The sequence below is a fragment of the Talaromyces marneffei genome, chromosome 7 (genome assembly GCF_009556855.1).
Source record: "Talaromyces marneffei chromosome 7, complete sequence".
Lineage (NCBI taxonomy): Eukaryota > Fungi > Ascomycota > Eurotiomycetes > Eurotiales > Trichocomaceae > Talaromyces > Talaromyces marneffei.
The window spans coordinates 1,032,690-1,048,734 of NC_072354.1; the positions used below are offsets into that span (position 1 = coordinate 1,032,690).

The 16,045-nt window shown below is 47.0% G+C and overlaps 5 protein-coding genes across 5 annotated transcripts; 2 read left to right on the forward strand and 3 right to left on the reverse strand.

Moving 5' to 3' along the window:
* Positions 1 to 4,300: 4,300 nt before the first annotated feature.
* Positions 4,301 to 4,872, reverse strand: EYB26_009034 (uncharacterized protein; the record flags this gene model as incomplete). The annotated part of the gene is made up of 2 exons (XM_054268285.1): positions 4,301 to 4,687; positions 4,759 to 4,872. 2 exons carry the CDS (start codon positions 4,870 to 4,872, stop codon positions 4,301 to 4,303), a joined length of 501 nt encoding a protein of 166 aa, XP_054124260.1.
* A 223-nt stretch (positions 4,873 to 5,095) lies between these two features.
* EYB26_009035 (uncharacterized protein) lies at positions 5,096 to 6,146 on the reverse strand (the record flags this gene model as incomplete). Its single annotated transcript, XM_054268286.1, has 3 exons — positions 5,096 to 5,302; positions 5,361 to 5,849; positions 5,919 to 6,146. 3 exons carry the CDS (start codon positions 6,144 to 6,146, stop codon positions 5,096 to 5,098), a joined length of 924 nt encoding a protein of 307 aa, XP_054124261.1.
* Positions 6,147 to 6,984: 838 nt separating this feature from the next.
* Positions 6,985 to 8,385, reverse strand: EYB26_009036 (uncharacterized protein; the record flags this gene model as incomplete). Its single annotated transcript, XM_054268287.1, has 1 exon — positions 6,985 to 8,385. The coding sequence occupies one exon, from the start codon at positions 8,383 to 8,385 to the stop codon at positions 6,985 to 6,987; it is 1,401 nt and encodes a 466-aa protein (XP_054124262.1).
* Positions 8,386 to 10,495: 2,110 nt separating this feature from the next.
* Positions 10,496 to 13,501, forward strand: EYB26_009037 (uncharacterized protein; the record flags this gene model as incomplete). Its single annotated transcript, XM_054268288.1, has 2 exons — positions 10,496 to 12,990; positions 13,051 to 13,501. The coding sequence occupies 2 exons, from the start codon at positions 10,496 to 10,498 to the stop codon at positions 13,499 to 13,501; spliced, it is 2,946 nt and encodes a 981-aa protein (XP_054124263.1).
* Positions 13,502 to 14,223: 722 nt separating this feature from the next.
* On the forward strand, positions 14,224 to 15,817 carry EYB26_009038 (uncharacterized protein; the record flags this gene model as incomplete). The annotated part of the gene is made up of 2 exons (XM_054268289.1): positions 14,224 to 14,432; positions 14,578 to 15,817. 2 exons carry the CDS (start codon positions 14,224 to 14,226, stop codon positions 15,815 to 15,817), a joined length of 1,449 nt encoding a protein of 482 aa, XP_054124264.1.
* Between the last annotated feature and the right edge of the window lie 228 nt (positions 15,818 to 16,045).

A 16,045-nucleotide genomic window follows, 5' to 3' on the forward strand; every position in this document is an offset into this window, starting at 1 on the left:
GTTAAGCTACTTAGATTCTGACCTACACTGAAGGAGTGGGAAGGAAGAAACAAAGATTGAAGTCAAGGCTTTCTTCCTCTGATTCCCCTCCGGTGACAAAAAGAACAGAAAAAACATGGCCATTGATGGAGCTGAACATTTAGGTACATGATACTAGTAGACCATTGATGTGGCCTTAGGTAAGTTTACCTGTCAACGACGTCGAAAATGACATTATTCCACTAGGCTTAGGCATAGTACCAAGAAAAAAAAAACGGCACTACTGCAATAAAGTGGAAATGGATGATCAATGTGATGGTGATTTACCTGGCTCTTCCCACTTCAGGCATTTGTTGTAATATCTTATTTACGGTTTGTCCTCATGATACGCTATCGCCGATGTATAACCGAGTCCTTTGGTATCAATGCAATATATTGTCCTCCCTTTCCTAGGGTCCTCCAATAGTATGCTAGCATGCAAGTATCGAGAGCACTTATGTATGTACTTGATTAAAAAAACGTTCATGATAGGGCTGAAATGTAGGTCCGTCTATCATACCTCTCTACTTGATAGATGCAATTGTAAAAATATATTTACTTACATACCGGTATCCTTGCAGGTCTCTCTCAGATATTATGACTGAAAAACAGTGCGAGATCGGCATTTTTTCCGTTAATAACGTAGATGACCCCATAAATCTATCTGAACAGAACGGCTAGGAAAGAGGAGACCCTTGTACCGTACTGCCAAGCGATAGGATCGTATAATAGAATATGCACCCCCAAGCCGACAATATGTCAGTCAGCATGCATATCTGGTCATGTGTGATGGTGTGTCTTTTTTTGGCTCCGCATACGTGATCTGGAGACTGAAAGTAGGATATGCAGCAAGAGCCACCTAAGAAATCTATAGAAACGTGATATACCGGTGTCACGGGGTGGAAATTTTATCCCGCCGAGTTGGATGGCGACTTGGCTTTCTGTAGCGACAAATTGCCGGGATGCGACAAGTCAGAGGGGGGGTCAAGCGAGGCTGGAGTATTCCTTAGTGTTTCTTTTTACGCTTGAGCAGTTCATTGGGCCGATTAATGGTATATGTGGCTGTAAATACAACCTTCTGATCAAGATTGAGCCGAGCCGTCGGCTATGGATGGGTACCTAATACCATGTCAACCTTCTTTTGGGATCAGTCATCTATCAATTAGGGTAAATTGACAAATAACGAGGAAGCCTATACATTTCACGAGGCATCCCACGAGCATCGAACGACCATGCTAACGCCGCATGGGGATTTTCCCGGAAAACCCGAACCGTGCATTGAGATCTATCTATGTATCTTACAGGGAAGAAGGCATATCTGCTGGACTAGCGGACAATGCCAGACGGAAAAAAGAGCTTCAAGGCCATAGCTACGGGAAAATTGGCCCCCAAAAAAGGCTACTAGAACAGAAGAAGAACGATCTTTCTTTACCGTTGCCAATAAATCGCCAAAACTCTGTCAGGTGCACCGAAACTGCTAGCTTACCGGATTGATTGGTGCCCACAAGAGAAGCACATACTAAAGGGCAGGATGTCAGATATATACAAGGAATTTGCCATGCCATACTCAGCCTCCTTTGAAAGCAAAAGCAAATGTTAGGCCAGTCAATTGGCTGGTTTATTGTGGATTGATGGTTATCTCCGTAGCTATACTGCGTATACGTCAGTATTGAACCCGCGGCAAAAATGACATGAGTCATGTCGCTAAATTTTTTTATCAGAGTCTTTGTTTGTAATATAGTATTTGGAACATATACTGAGAATATTCTAGGTTGGTTTCAAGAACAAAGAATGTCTTACTGATGAGGGGGGGGGGGCAGACTCTGACCAACACATCATCCGAGGGGTACTTCCGAATCCAGTAAAAAGAAAAATTTTCCGAACAAGGAAACCAACACTTTGGCGGGTTCAGCGGCCGCAAGTCACTTTCTCGCCTTTTCCGAGCCATCTTCATGGCATAGAAATACAAATCAACAGTAGTACAGTCTTGGTGAGACATTTTAACAGATGCCGTTGTACATACACATACTGTAAAGTGGTCCATACGATCCAATTCCTAGCTTGCCGAGGGGCCGAAACCAAAGAGGGGCTTCTGGCCGGACTGTATACCTAGATAATGATAGTTGATTATGGGTCAATATAGATGAGTTTAACGCCTCGAAACCTGATGGCTCGGATAGACATTTGATACGATGGGCAAGAGTCAGGTGTCGCTAATTATGCCTTGATTGACACATATCCATCACAGTGGATCTATTACTTAGCATACGTAGTCAGGCCCAAAAGTATATGCCCAGCGGTGTATGAGACCATATCGTTATTAGCCACCAGGCGCGATACGTCATTTAACTTAGATAAGTCGGGATTGGACTCATTGCCTAGGTGAATGGAGGGGCTTGAGTAAGTTAGCGCCATCAGAGAGTTAATGTTTCCCGAGAACGTGGGATTAGTTCAAAGTATCTTGAATTCAAGACTTTGACTTATACAGTATTGTTGTATGAATGGAATGAAGGTTCGGCACGAGAGCGCACAGATATAACCGTCCCGCCTCAAGACTTACCCGTTGGGGCTCCCTGCATAGCCCTAATTGCTGCAAGCCCGAGCCCAGCGTTGCCAATCAAGCTTCTCACTTAACGCCATTTCACGATCACGATGAGCTCGGTCCTGAGAAGGAACACAAGAGAACTTGGCATGAAGATGAAGACATAAATGCGGAAAAATGAGGGAAAAAAGGTTGAATGAGGCCCTCGGTCATACTTAACTATGCTATCGGGCCGGTAGACACAGACTTAGCTAACCACTAGGTACTGGTAGCTTATGATATAACAAGACTACATTTTAGGACTAAGCAGTAAACTACTGGCCGATTGACTTACTCCGTAGTACATAGCACTATGGGTCCCAGTCCCAATAGAACGGGAATCAATAGACACACGGCCCGTTACATGCGTACTAGTAAAGTCTATGCACATACTGACTAAAGTCTGACCTTACTGGTATAATGCCAGTGCCTATCTACTGTACTTTACTAGTACTTCGTAATATTTTTCATATCTGATACGCTACTATCATCCATCCATCCATCCATATCTATCTCCTGGCCCATAAATTCAATTTAGAGGATTATGCACGTCGCCATCTTGAGAACTTGGGCAACCGAGGCGGTTATACCGCGTATATCTGACGTTTCATGTTGGACTTTGATTCTTTACCATTTTGGCCCTCCTCTCTGGAGGGATGTCTGTGCGTGCTTGCGTAGAACTGGGAATCTATACATGGAAATCTTGTTCTGAGGACTTGTGCCAAGTGGCTTAAAAAAAGACTCCTTTGTAGAAGATGAACCTGAAGTATACGAATTAGAAAATCGAAATACGAGCCTTCAAGAATCAAGATATAGGTTTGCTCAAAGAAATAATGTGCCTGAAATCGAACATTTTTTCCTTTCTTTTCAACGAAACATCTAGAACTAAAACCCGCCTCCACCCATCTATGATATGTACGAAGAGCGCCGAGGTAGTACGTACCTACAGCACGTATCTATGCTATATCAATATCCAGTAGCCAGCCATCAAGCCAGTCAGCAAGCCATTAATCAGCATACATACGTGTCTTGCAAAGGTCATCAGGTATCAGTCTGAGCACATAGGTACATACAATCACGTGGGCTACTTTAGATTTGACCTAGATTCAACAAGCAATTTAAGTGGAAGTCTAGGTACACTAAATAAGGTCATGGAAGTAAGACATACGCGGCCCATTTGCCTTGTTCGTACTTCCTGACCGCAATATCCGCGCATGCCCCTGTTGTACCAATGAAAAACGACGCACAATATACTCAGATCTGAAAACCTGATTTATCTCTTTCTGTGTACCTACATTTATCTACCTAGGATATATCGCTGTCGTCATCACCATTCCATTCCTGTTGAGTTCCATTTCGCGGACATTCCCGGACATTCTCGCATTCTACTTCTAATACCCCAAATACTATGCAAGCCACAATTTTCGATGATACTTCGAACACTCTACGTTATAGAAAAGACTGAATTGTAACATCAAAGCTACGAAGAAGAAGAAGATTGTTGCATAATGACAAATAAACATAATAGTCTCTTTTACCAGATGACCGTCGCTGAATCGTCTAAATGATCCGTCTCAAAGTATTTTTTGACTATATTTCTATATCTTTGAGTGTTTCTTGGATGGGCCTAACTCTATCTGTGCCCCTCTAGATGTCTGGACACTTACTACTTTCTTTCTGAATTTCGATAAAGTGGTTTTCCTAGTCATTCCCAACTTGGCTAAGAAACTCTGGAAGTCTCTTGAAGACATCATCCCAAGTTTCCGCATTATCAACTAGGCTTTTAATAGACGCGATGATTTCATCTATTGAAGCACGTACTTGCCTAGTACTGTCTCTCTCCCGCAGCTTAATCGAGTCGTCCTTGACTGTGTCGAAATCAATCGTTATTCCAAGCGGAATTCCAAGCTCGTCGTTGCGAGCATAACGTTTGCCAATACTAGCACCAGAATCATCAACGCGGCACGAGATTCCTAACCGTCGCAGATTCTGTGATATCTTTCGAATGATAGGGACAAAGGTAGGTAGGTTCGATAAAGGCACAATCAAGACTTTGGTAGATGCGACTAATAGAGGCAACGATAGAACCTTAGACGTAATTAAGTTAGCATATGTGTTGTGTGACAAACGAGAGGGTGAAAAAAAATTGAAGAGCATACTCCACGCGCGACATCGCCTGGAACGATGCCAATAAACGTGCTCCAAAAGACTATAAACAATCCGCCCAATATCAAAAGATGGCTCGATGACATTAGGAGTGTATTCACGGACATTTTGCACGACTGTCCGCTTTTCAAACTTGACAAGCTCCCGAGGAACATCAACTTTTCCATAAGGTACCACCCCGGGAACCTCAATAGTGATATGAGAGTTTTGTTGTAGGGCCGTTGAAAATACTTCACGCTCTGCTTGTCCCAGTGCAAGCAAGGCTTATTCCACAGCTTTTGCATATTTACGGAATGTTGGCCCAAATTTCGCCTTATTGATATCAATTTGTCATTCTTCTATCCTCAATGGCTCTGACCTCGGCTCGCGAACGATCAGAGGTTCCCCCGTCTTCTTTGAATGTACAGTGAGATCGTAGGCGCTACGATCTGCGCATCCAACACACTCAATCCATCCGTACGAGGTTAGGAGTTCCGCATCCCAGCAATCGGCGGCATAATGTGCCATTTCATTCGCCATGTGTTGTCGAAATCGAAGCTTACTAGGATCAACACCAATGCGAAGCAAGAAAAGATAGATTCTTCCAAGGAAATACCCCCAAGGTCTCGTTATCCACCAGCTTCTTACTCACTGCCTCGATTGAGATGTTTTGTACCCTAGTTTTTCCTGATAGCTGTGTATCTCGGTCAAGAAAATTCAACCGGAGGTCTTTGATTTCATCGAATCTGTGGTGCTTTTTGCCACCTTCAGGATCCACGAAATGCTCAATCTCGGCCATCAGAAACTCTCGTACACGAAGCAGACCTGACCGTGGGGAGATCTCATTTCTGAATGATTTACCAACGGAGGCCGATGCAAAGGGCATCGTATTTTGGTTGTATTCGAGGAGCTTTTTAAAGTTTAGAAACTGGCCTTGGGCTGTTTCGGGTCTCAGATAACCGGGAGAGACGCTGCTTGGACCCAGCGTAGTCTTGAACATGAGGTTGAATGGCGTAGGGGGGAGGACTTTGTTGTTTCCATCGGGATTACGGATGTCTAATCTCTCGATCAATTCACCTAGTTCAACCCCATTGTAATTATCAATCTGCCAAGATATAGGTATAAGTAGCTTTCATGAGATTGGAGAAGACAAAGAATAGATGAAGAGACTTACTTTGGCTAAAATTTCTTCATACTCTTGTACCTCACTGTCAGAAAGTTGAACTGCTTTGATGTCTTTGGCCTTCCTCTTTTGCTTTTTGGCGTCTACTTTGGCGTCATCTTCTTTAGCGTCAATAGTAACACCTCTAGCAGCCTTGTCACCTTTCAGCCTGGCCTCAAGGACATTTTCAAGCAGGTGGTCGGCTCGAAGAAAATCTCCCGTTTTCGAGTCTTTACACATCCAATCCTCGGATTTATCGACATGTCTGTCCACTCGTCTTGAAGACTTCTTCGGGCGTCAAAATGGTACAGTCGACTTCGAGCATGTCCTCTAGAACGAAATGCCGCCTCCAAGCGTCGACAATGTTGTTTTGTAGCACAGATCCAGGTGGCCCATAGTCATACAAACCTCTGCTGTCACCATGCAGGCTTCCAGAGCTCCGATAGATAGATCTCAAACGCCTCAGTAAAGAATAGGTGACGTTTCAAGAGAGACTCGAAGATGCCACGATTGAACAACTCCCCGGTGAAAGTTGTTGTCCCCGACATCTTTTGGAAAATGTATCTTTGACGCCTTAAAGTAAAATCTTTTTGTACGTTTCGTCTAGGTACCTAGCGGAAAGGGCTGCGCAGATGGTGAGAAATACTTACTAGGGTTCGCGCGTTAGTGAGTCACTAGGCACTGAGTCATGTGATAATGTTCGAGAAAACTATTGAATCTATATTTAGATAATTTAATATTTATCTCAGGATATAAAGAACTCTGACCGGGCATGGAAGACAGCCCAACACCATCCGGCAGAATATAATCTAAAAGATCCATGCCTCCAGAGCAAACCGAAGCCACGATCAAAGAAATCATCAAAGACATCCATTTTGGCGAAGCTGGGGAAATGAAGGCCAACTATGGCAAGCCCTCCCTTACGTATGTAGGACGCCTGTTACAGGATTATATATTTCATCCGATGTTTGACCATATCGAACACCGATTTGTGGGCAGCACGAAAGTTCAATATGACCGAGCTGAATTTCTCACAGGTATCAGTCAGTAGCTTATAGAGAGCTTTCAATAGTTGTATCTATGTACTATCAGTCATAGCAATACCTCGCTTCCCTCCCCCCTTTTGCCATAACCATATCCCTTCCACAGCCCATGCTTTTGCACTAGCATGTCGCCCAATATTCGATCTTACCGCAGCATTCTCCGTCCCTTCACTGTCACCCGCTTGTTCAGTATGCTGAGGTCCACCCTCCGCCTCTTCCAACATCCGTGTCACAACACCTTCACGCTCAATTACCTTCCACAACCCGTCCACCAAATCCGCCCCGTCGGCCCCAAACTCCCCGCTACCCAATCTAAACAATATCCGCCCCAGGCCTTGCCAAGCAACGCATCTCTGCGCCGGAACGGTGGAACGACTCAATATCGAAAGCTCAGAGATTGTGTACCCCGCTGCTTCGGGGTCGTCGGCATGATGGTGCAGACCGAGTGATGTGGGCAACTCCAAGGATGTTGACGGTGGAAGCATTTCGCCTCGGAATGAGAAGCGGATAGCCGAGGGGACGATTTGGGTCGTTGAACTTGAAGGGTGGTATGCAGATAGGCTATCGGCGACTGATGCGTCGGCGCTTTTGTCGAGCGGTTTGAGCCATGAGAGTGTTGAAGAGTCGTGCGGGGTGTCTGGGAAGTAGTGGGCTTGTAGATCGTCGTAGAATGAAGGAGAGTTTGGGTCGAGGTTTGGCATGGGGGTTTGTCGGGGTGGTGGTGTAGGGAAATGGATCGGTCCGGAGGGGAACTCGGAGGCTGGCCGTAGATCAGAAGGATGGACGGGGGGTGGCCGATCTTCAAAATATGTAGTCGAATCCACTGTCTTTGAAGTGTCTGTTTCTTGAATGTCTGGGATATCAAAAGACACCGATTTCTCCGTCTTCTTCTTTTTCCCTGGTTGTTCTTCTCTGGTAGTTTCTGCTTTATTTGAAGCGACTGGTGCATCGACATCCTCATCGATATTCGCCCTTCGCAACAACCTTTCAATCAATGAAGGCGGTAAATTCGCCATCAACTCTGCCTTTTCCTGCTCAATCTCTTCTTCTGACATTGCAGCTATTCTCTGCTTATTCTCTTCATCTATTATCCTCTTTTCTTCATCTTCCATCGACTCGGCTTGTGGCGGGTTTGACTTTGCTGCCGTAGGTGTTTGTTGGGGTTGTGATACTGTCGCATGTTGAGCGGAGGAAAAGCGTGAGGCGGAGGGGATATTCTGTCTTCGTTGTTTGAATGCTGAGCCACCAAAGCGATTCTTCGAGGTCGGAAAACCCGTCGTAGTTGATTTGAGCGTGGGCGCTGTAGGTGCTTTGGGTGTTCGTTCTTTGATTTCTCCGATCATGAGACTGGCGGAGGCGGCAGCCACGGGGTGTTCGGCGATATCTTGTTCATCGTCTGAGAGGTCGAGGACGAAGCGTTCGCCGGGGATAGCCATTATGACTGTTGTTTAAGAGTGTAGGGAGTGTATGAGCTGTTGGTTATGGACGGACGGATAGAGTTAAAAAAGATAACTAAGAGATGACCGAATAAATGATTTCATCGGATAAACAGCGGTCCGCGCGGTGCGGCTTAAAAACCTAAATTGGGCTCTTGCAGGACACGCTATTCCTGTTAGGTATTAGCGTAGGTAGAACAGACGATGCACGGGCCATGTCGAACCAATAAGCCAATTGCGATTGAGATTCTATATTTACTCCAAGTTTACCTCGTCGATATCCTCGTCACATCGCTTTCCTGATAGCTAGCTCAGAGACGGCTGGAATCTGACTTCAAAACCCAATACAACGGTAGAACCTCTTTGAAATACTCTTGTGTACGGATGACAACGTCTTGATAAAGTTGGTTGTCGTTGGTACTCACCCGGTGGCTTGACGATCGTCCGTTCTGATAAATCCTCCGGGGGTTGGGATATTCCTTCGAAAATAGTCGGCTCATAACTCCCAAGTCCGATACGTCAAATGGATTCTAAAAAACAGGTCTACTATAAGCTATCCGATACATTGGTATTAACTTAGACTTGCATCGGCTCCGCGCCGATGTTGCGAAGGGCAGTATGGCAAGAATATTGATCGAGGAACACGGAAAGGAGCATCCTCTAGTTGTATCCAGACCCCATGGACCTGAGAAATTAAATATATTCTGACGGAGCCAAGTTTCTGTTGCAGATCGATACCAACTTTCTGCGCCAACTAATCGATATACCTCGGTGTTGGTTGCGCAGAGGTCCGTGAACACGCCAAGACACGATATTAGGGTTAGATAGTAACTAACTAGTAGGTACGCGATCCCGATGTGACGATGAGCTTGAAAAGAGCCGTCAATACAGGCTCGAATGGGAGAGCGATGCTCCTAAAATATCATAAAGAGTATATAATGATAAAAAACTTTGTTCCAAGTTGAGTTCTCCGGCCAAAATAGCTAACCATACTCTGTAGTATATCATTTACTTCTCCGTGCGTGCAATGTCTCCAGTGTCTCCACACTACATTAACTAGATGTTAGGTTGTACGTGGTTGACTGCCTACTACCAAAACTCTGGTTCGTCAGTCATAGGCTCATAGCTCCAAGTCTGTTTGTTTGGTCACTTGGTCACTGTGTTAGCCAGCTTTGCATGCCTGGCCTGGTCCGTCATACATGTACCCCTACTGCGTACATTGATTGAACTCGAGTCTGGGTTGCCGTATCTTCCCAAGTTCCCTCCTCAGTCCTTTTCTCTCTCCTCTCCCTCTTTTTCTTTTTCTTCTTCTTCCTCTTCTCCTTGCACATCCCTCTGACCGGCGTTTCAGCTTCCATCAATTCATCGACTCCTCCGAGGGCCAACACGAGTCGCCTCGGAGCTTTGATTGGTGTTCTTTTCGCTCTCATTTCGGGCCCTAACATACCATCAGTTCCTGACTCTGTTCTTTTTTCCACTTTTCTCTTTCCAAATCGTTTGGTTGATCTATCCAAGAATTACCGCCCGCTCACTACTACTATACTACCTTACCCCCTTCTAGTCCCTCGTACTTCTTACCCCCAATCTCGATCAACTCCGGACTCTAGCTGTTTCGTGCATTCATTCTCGTTTTTCTTTTTCTTTTCCTTTTCTTCTCGACAACCCTACTCTTCTTTTCTCCCTCTTTTCTCCCGCTTCCGTTTCTTAGATTTCTTTTACGACCACCCGGCCCCATTGCAATTCTCCCTTGTCTCCCGTCAGCACGCGATACATTTCAATTCATTTTCTCCGCTTTCTATCAGCCTATTTATTCCAACCTCCCGTTATTTCCAACATCCGTTATTGCAACCACTCGATCTTGTACGCGTCCCGGTTCATGCATGGTACTTTGATTATTTTGCCAACACTACGAATTATCCAACAATTATATTCGCTCTCATGACTCGTTAAATCCGATAATTCTGGTTGAATCTTGTTTCTATTTATTTTATTTCTCCCTTTATTTTTTTCCCCGTCATCTACTCTACACGACCGAAACGACACGCAAACGAGTCGCTGTTGTGTATGCTTACGCATGGTGTTGGTGAAATCCAGTGAGTAAGCTCTCATCATGGCCAACGAAGCGCCTATGAATAATGGCGTCGCAAAGGAGGAGGGAGCCGAACAACAGCAAGAAGCAACGTCTACCGCGCCCAATTCAGAGATGAATCCCCCGGAGAATATCCCGAATCAAGCAGAGGTAGAGGCTACGTCGAATAATTCGAACGACAACAAGGAGAAGGAGAAGGAGAGCACAGCTGTTGGCACAGGTAGAGATACCCGCACCCGACGCGCCTCCGCCACTGCCGCTGCCGCCGCCAACAGCCAGCCCAGCACTCCCGCCACAGCTACTCGTCGCACGCGCCGTAAGAAGGACGACCAAGACAAGGAAAAGGAGACGCCGAAAGAGACACCAAAGGAAAAAGAAAAAGAAAAGGAGAAGGAAAAGGAAAAAGAGACACCGAAGGAGAAGAAGCCGAAAAAGTCTGCGAAGAGTAAGGTTAAAGAGCAATTTGACAAGGAGAAACAGGAGCAGCCTGAAAAGGAGAAGGAGAAAGAAAAGGAGCCAGTAAAGGAAAAGCCAGCCAAAGAACCCAGATCCAAAGCAAAGGACAAGGACAAGGAAAAAGAGGCGAAGAAAGAAGAAAAGAAAGAGACGAAGCCGCGCAGTGTACGGCGCGTCAGGGAAAAGTCCAATGCCTCGAATACGACGCCCCAGAGTTCACGGAAGAAGCCGAAGCTCGAGCACAACACAAACAACGACGAGAACAGCAGTCTCAATATCGACAACAGCAAAACAAATGCGAACGAGAACGAGATCAATAAGACAGAAGAAAAAGCGCCCGTCCTAGCTCCCCCCCCGCCTGCACCAGCACCAGCACCAGCATCAGCTCCCACCGCTGCGCCTGCACAACCAGTCGCTCCTTCCCAGCCAGGCAATCATGAAATTATTTTCGGAGGAAGCTCACGCCCGACTCAACAAACACCTCAAACGCCTGTCCAACAGCCAGCTTCGACTATTCCTACCACCTCTGTATCGCCAGTCAAGACAGCAGGTCCCTCGACCTTCGCGCCAACACCTCTGTCTTCTTCCTCCGTCGCTTCTCCCCCGACCTCCATGCACGCTCCGTCGTTAACGCGATCGCATTCTTTAGAAAACATGCTTTCAACGCATAATACCCCTTCATATATGACTCCAACTCACGGGCCGCCAGCACCTCAGGCTTCTCCCCCGCGGTCGAGCGGACGAAACTACGATCCTATTCGATCAGCGTTTGGCGACCCAGCTCCTCCACCTCCAGTCTCGCATCAGCCTCCGTCGTCCCACATGGGAACGGCTATGCTTTCGCCGCAGAATCATTTCAGTCCTCCACAGCATTCCATGTCACCGCAACGCATCTACAGAGCGAGTGCATCTCCTGCTATTTCTAGCATTATCGATCCACCTGCGCCCCCGGTACCAGTGCAACAGCAATTACCTCCACAGCAACACTCTGGTTATCCGAATCATACGCAGGGCTACCCTTCTTATGGGTCAAATGCAGCGCCACCCGCGCATCATTATGGACAAAGCCCTTCAAAGCAAGCGCCCACGCTTTCACAAATCACCAACCCTAGTCCACCACCACCACCACCACCGCAACCTCCACGCTTTTCTACTCAGCAATTACCTCCGCAACCACCCCAGTCCGTCGCGGAGCAAAACCAGTATCCTACCCCTCGACAAGATCAGCCGTCTGTTGCATCGCCACCCCAGCCAGAGAAGCCAGCTGAGAAAATCAGTCTGCTTCAACAACCGGTTGCGATGGAAATAGACTCTGAGCCTGCTCCTGTCACGGCGCCAGCTCCAGTTTCTGCACCTATACCCGCACCCGAGACTACACCTGCATCTACAGCTCCTGCACCGGCGCCTACAAAACCTGTAAAGACCGCCAAGAAAGACAAAGGCACACCAACCGCAACTCCTTCTAGTGCTCCATCGCCTAAGCCAGCTCGTGCTGCCAAAGATGCCGTGCCTCCACCACTTCCTCAGGGTTCTGGCCTGATTACCGGGGCCCTGTTTGGAGTTGATGACAGCTCGTCGGCAGCGTCGAAAACAGCACCTAACATCATTCTTCATGTGCCTCTTTCACGTGACAGTAATAAGATTATCAGCTTTGCTCGTTTAGCAGAGGAGAAGTACGGATTCGCAGCGCTGCATCCACGTATCGCCGCACAAAAGGAGCGACTAGCGCGTGTCGCAGCAGCAAGTGCAGCCTTGGAAAACAACGAAAAGAGCGGATCTGCACGCGAGAGCGCTGAGGAGGATCTAAGTGTGGATATCGATCGGGATAGTGACCCTGATGGTGATATTTCTATGGGCGGAGTTGGACTGACTGCACCGGAGGAGCCTTCGGATGGAAAGAAAAAACGCCGCAAGAAGAAGATTGAGGAATATGACCGCGACGATCCATTTGTGGATGATAGCGAGTTGGTCTGGCAAGAGCAGGCGGCTGCCAGTAAAGACGGATTCTTTGTCTACAGTGGACCGCTGATAGCGGAGGGCGAAAAGGTTCAAGTTGAAAGGTGTGTACTCTGCCGATTGTATCTTCTGATCTAATCAAGTATTTGCTAACAAACTTTTAGGGCCGATGGTACTATCAAACGCGGTCGCGGCGGTCGTGGTCGCGGCGGCGCACGAACGCGTGGAGGGCATGCGCATGTTCCTATTACGTCCAATGTACCTGTGTCCGCTGAAACTGGGCTTCCCCTTCGTGGGCCCGGTTCTCGTGGAGGCAACACGGCTCGGAAACCGCGAACCAACAAGGCCAAGCAGCAAGGCGATGATAAGTCTGACGCGCGCACCACGGGCACTTCGAAAAGCGGAACCGGCCGAGGCGGTGGTAGCGCTGGCGGTTCTGCCAATGCATCTTCTAAGAGTGGCAGCAAAGCCCCTGCCTCGACTACAGCGCCTGCAGCGACTGCAGCGAGTACGACCAGTATAACTGGATTGGCCCCTGCGCCGGCTGTGTCTACATCAGCACCAGGACCGCAGCTTGCCCCTGCGCCAGCTCAAAATGGTCAAGTCGTTCCTTAATGACTTCCTTTCTGTTTGGGAATTTGCTACTCATGAGGACGAACTGTTCGTTTGTTTGCTTATTTGTTTTGTTTTGTTTTTACACACTGATTGCTTACTCTGGGTGTTCTATTGCTACTGTGGGAGTTATACATATCACCAGCCAGCTTGTATGGGATACAATGGTTGACGGAGTTAGGGGTTTTTTTTATAGGCATAGGAAATGACAAGGGCACAAGCATATTCGATGTTTTTTACTTTATGCTTCAGTAAATGTAAAGCACCTCGACAGGAAGAAAGAGACATGGCTGCGCAGGTGTCCAGGCAGCGTGACGTGGAAGGCGGTCTGATTACCTAACCCCGTCCCCCCCGCCTTTTTGCCGTTCCCTCATTTCTTCTTTTTATTTTGACCTCACTCTCTCTCCCTCTCTCTCTCGACCTCTTCAACCCCCTGTCTTTTTTTCTCTGTTTGGATTATCGCAGATATGCACGAGGCTCATTATATCTTCTCTCATTTTGTCTGCTACCATCTCACTGTTCCTATAGGTTAACTACTTAGGAGCTACATTGCCAACGCATCATACCATACCCATACGTACGGCTTATCGATAAGTCACATACCGTACATACTATTATATACTACATTACAAGTATTCCCCGCCGAGGCAATACATCAGAGATCTGCCTACTCTATCCCATCTTCATCTTTTTTTCTATTTGATTATAAAAGCGAAATACTCAAAATGCACGACCTCCGCCGTCAAGCCCTCCTCGAAAGCCGCAAGACGGTTTCCCGCAAGGCAGCTTCCCGAGAAGCTTCCCGCTCCACTTCTAGAGTTGCCTCTGCGCAGACATCGCGCCAGAATTCGCGCCAGTCGTCGCGCGCTGCGAGTCGGTATCCCTCTGATGATGAGGATGAAGGTAATTTGAGTGATGAGACTGAGACGTGGAGGTAAGCTGCTCCATCTGTAGAGCACTATGATATTTTACTTTTTTTGTGATGGTGGCTGGCTTTCGGGATGATGTCACCGAAGCCTTTTTTACCTTTACCACAAACCACCACCATAAGATATTGGGTATACTAATTCATGGAGCAGTACAGGGTCATTAGATGACTTGGCAGATAACCCCGAGTCCGATAATGTCGACTGGCCCGAAGAACTAGCAGACTGCATGCAGGATATTCTGGACCGCAAACGAAGCAGCGTCCAAGGCCGCGAAGAGTCGCTGTCGGCATTCTGTCGACTAGCCAAATTCCACTACGTCGAGGAAGAAATCAGAGGCAGCATCCAGGACCTGCTCGCTGCGTTCTTGCGCAGTATAAAATATGAGGGTAGCGTACGCGAGTCGGTTCTTGCGCTCAAGGCGTTGGAGTTTTTGGCAGTGACAGCCTATGATGATACCATTTACGATGCGGTGGAGTCCTTGTTGACGAAGACGATTCGCGATTCGACGTCGGGGCTGATTAAAGTTGCTGCGATTAATTGTCTCGGGACATGCGCATATTTTGGCGGAACGAGCGAAGACGCGAAAATGGATCAAATGAATATGTTACTGGATATTATTACATCGGATGGTCAATCGATCGAGGCGTCAGCTGATTACGGAGTCGTCACAGCAGCCTTGCAGCAATGGGGGTTTCTAGCCACAGATGTTGAAGATCTGGAAGCTGACAGTGAGGAAGTAGTCGAAATTCTGATCGAGCAGCTAGCCAGCGTAGACTCGAATGTCCAGATTGCTGCTGGTGAGAATATCGCTTTGCTCTATGAGAAGAGCTATACACCTCAAGAAGAAGAAGACGAAATCGACGAAGACGAACTGGATGAGGAGGGCGAGGGTGGAGACTCATCCGCCAGCGGCGGACCAAAGCTCATAGAACGATATCCAGCATACCACGACAAATACCATCTCGAACAAATCCTCGCCTCTTTAGCAACCGTAAGCGGTAAACGAATCAGCAAAAAAGACAAGAAGAGCCTCCACACAAACTTTGCCTCTATCCTGACGACAGTCGAAAACCCACGCTTAGGACCGGCATATAGCAAAGCAATCAACCAAAATACAAACCGGCAATACGGAAGTAAACGACAAGTCAAAATCGGTAGCGAAGGGGTTATGGAGATTGATCGATGGTGGAAATGGTTGAGACTTGCTTCTTTGCGTCGGATTCTGCAAGGGGGGTTCATGGAGCATTATTTTCAGGGGAATAGGGCCGTTTTGGATGCGTTGCCGGTTATGATGAGGGATTCACGGAGGATAGATCGGGGAGGATACAAGAAGGCGGCGAGAATGAGGAATTCGACAAGAAAGATGTTTATGGATGAGGATGGCATTTGACCTAATTTTGATTCTATATATACATGCATACGTACGTACACGCATAGTCATGTTTATTTATCAGCAATTATAAATCACCGTTCATCCATATATACAGTCATCTCCCTATCTATATATGTAATGAATCAACCAGCAAACTCATACTTAGCCTGGCCCCTGGCATTCACCGGCTTAAATGTAAACATAATGCCCGCCCTCATCACCAGCAATTTCTTTTTTCCCTCTCCA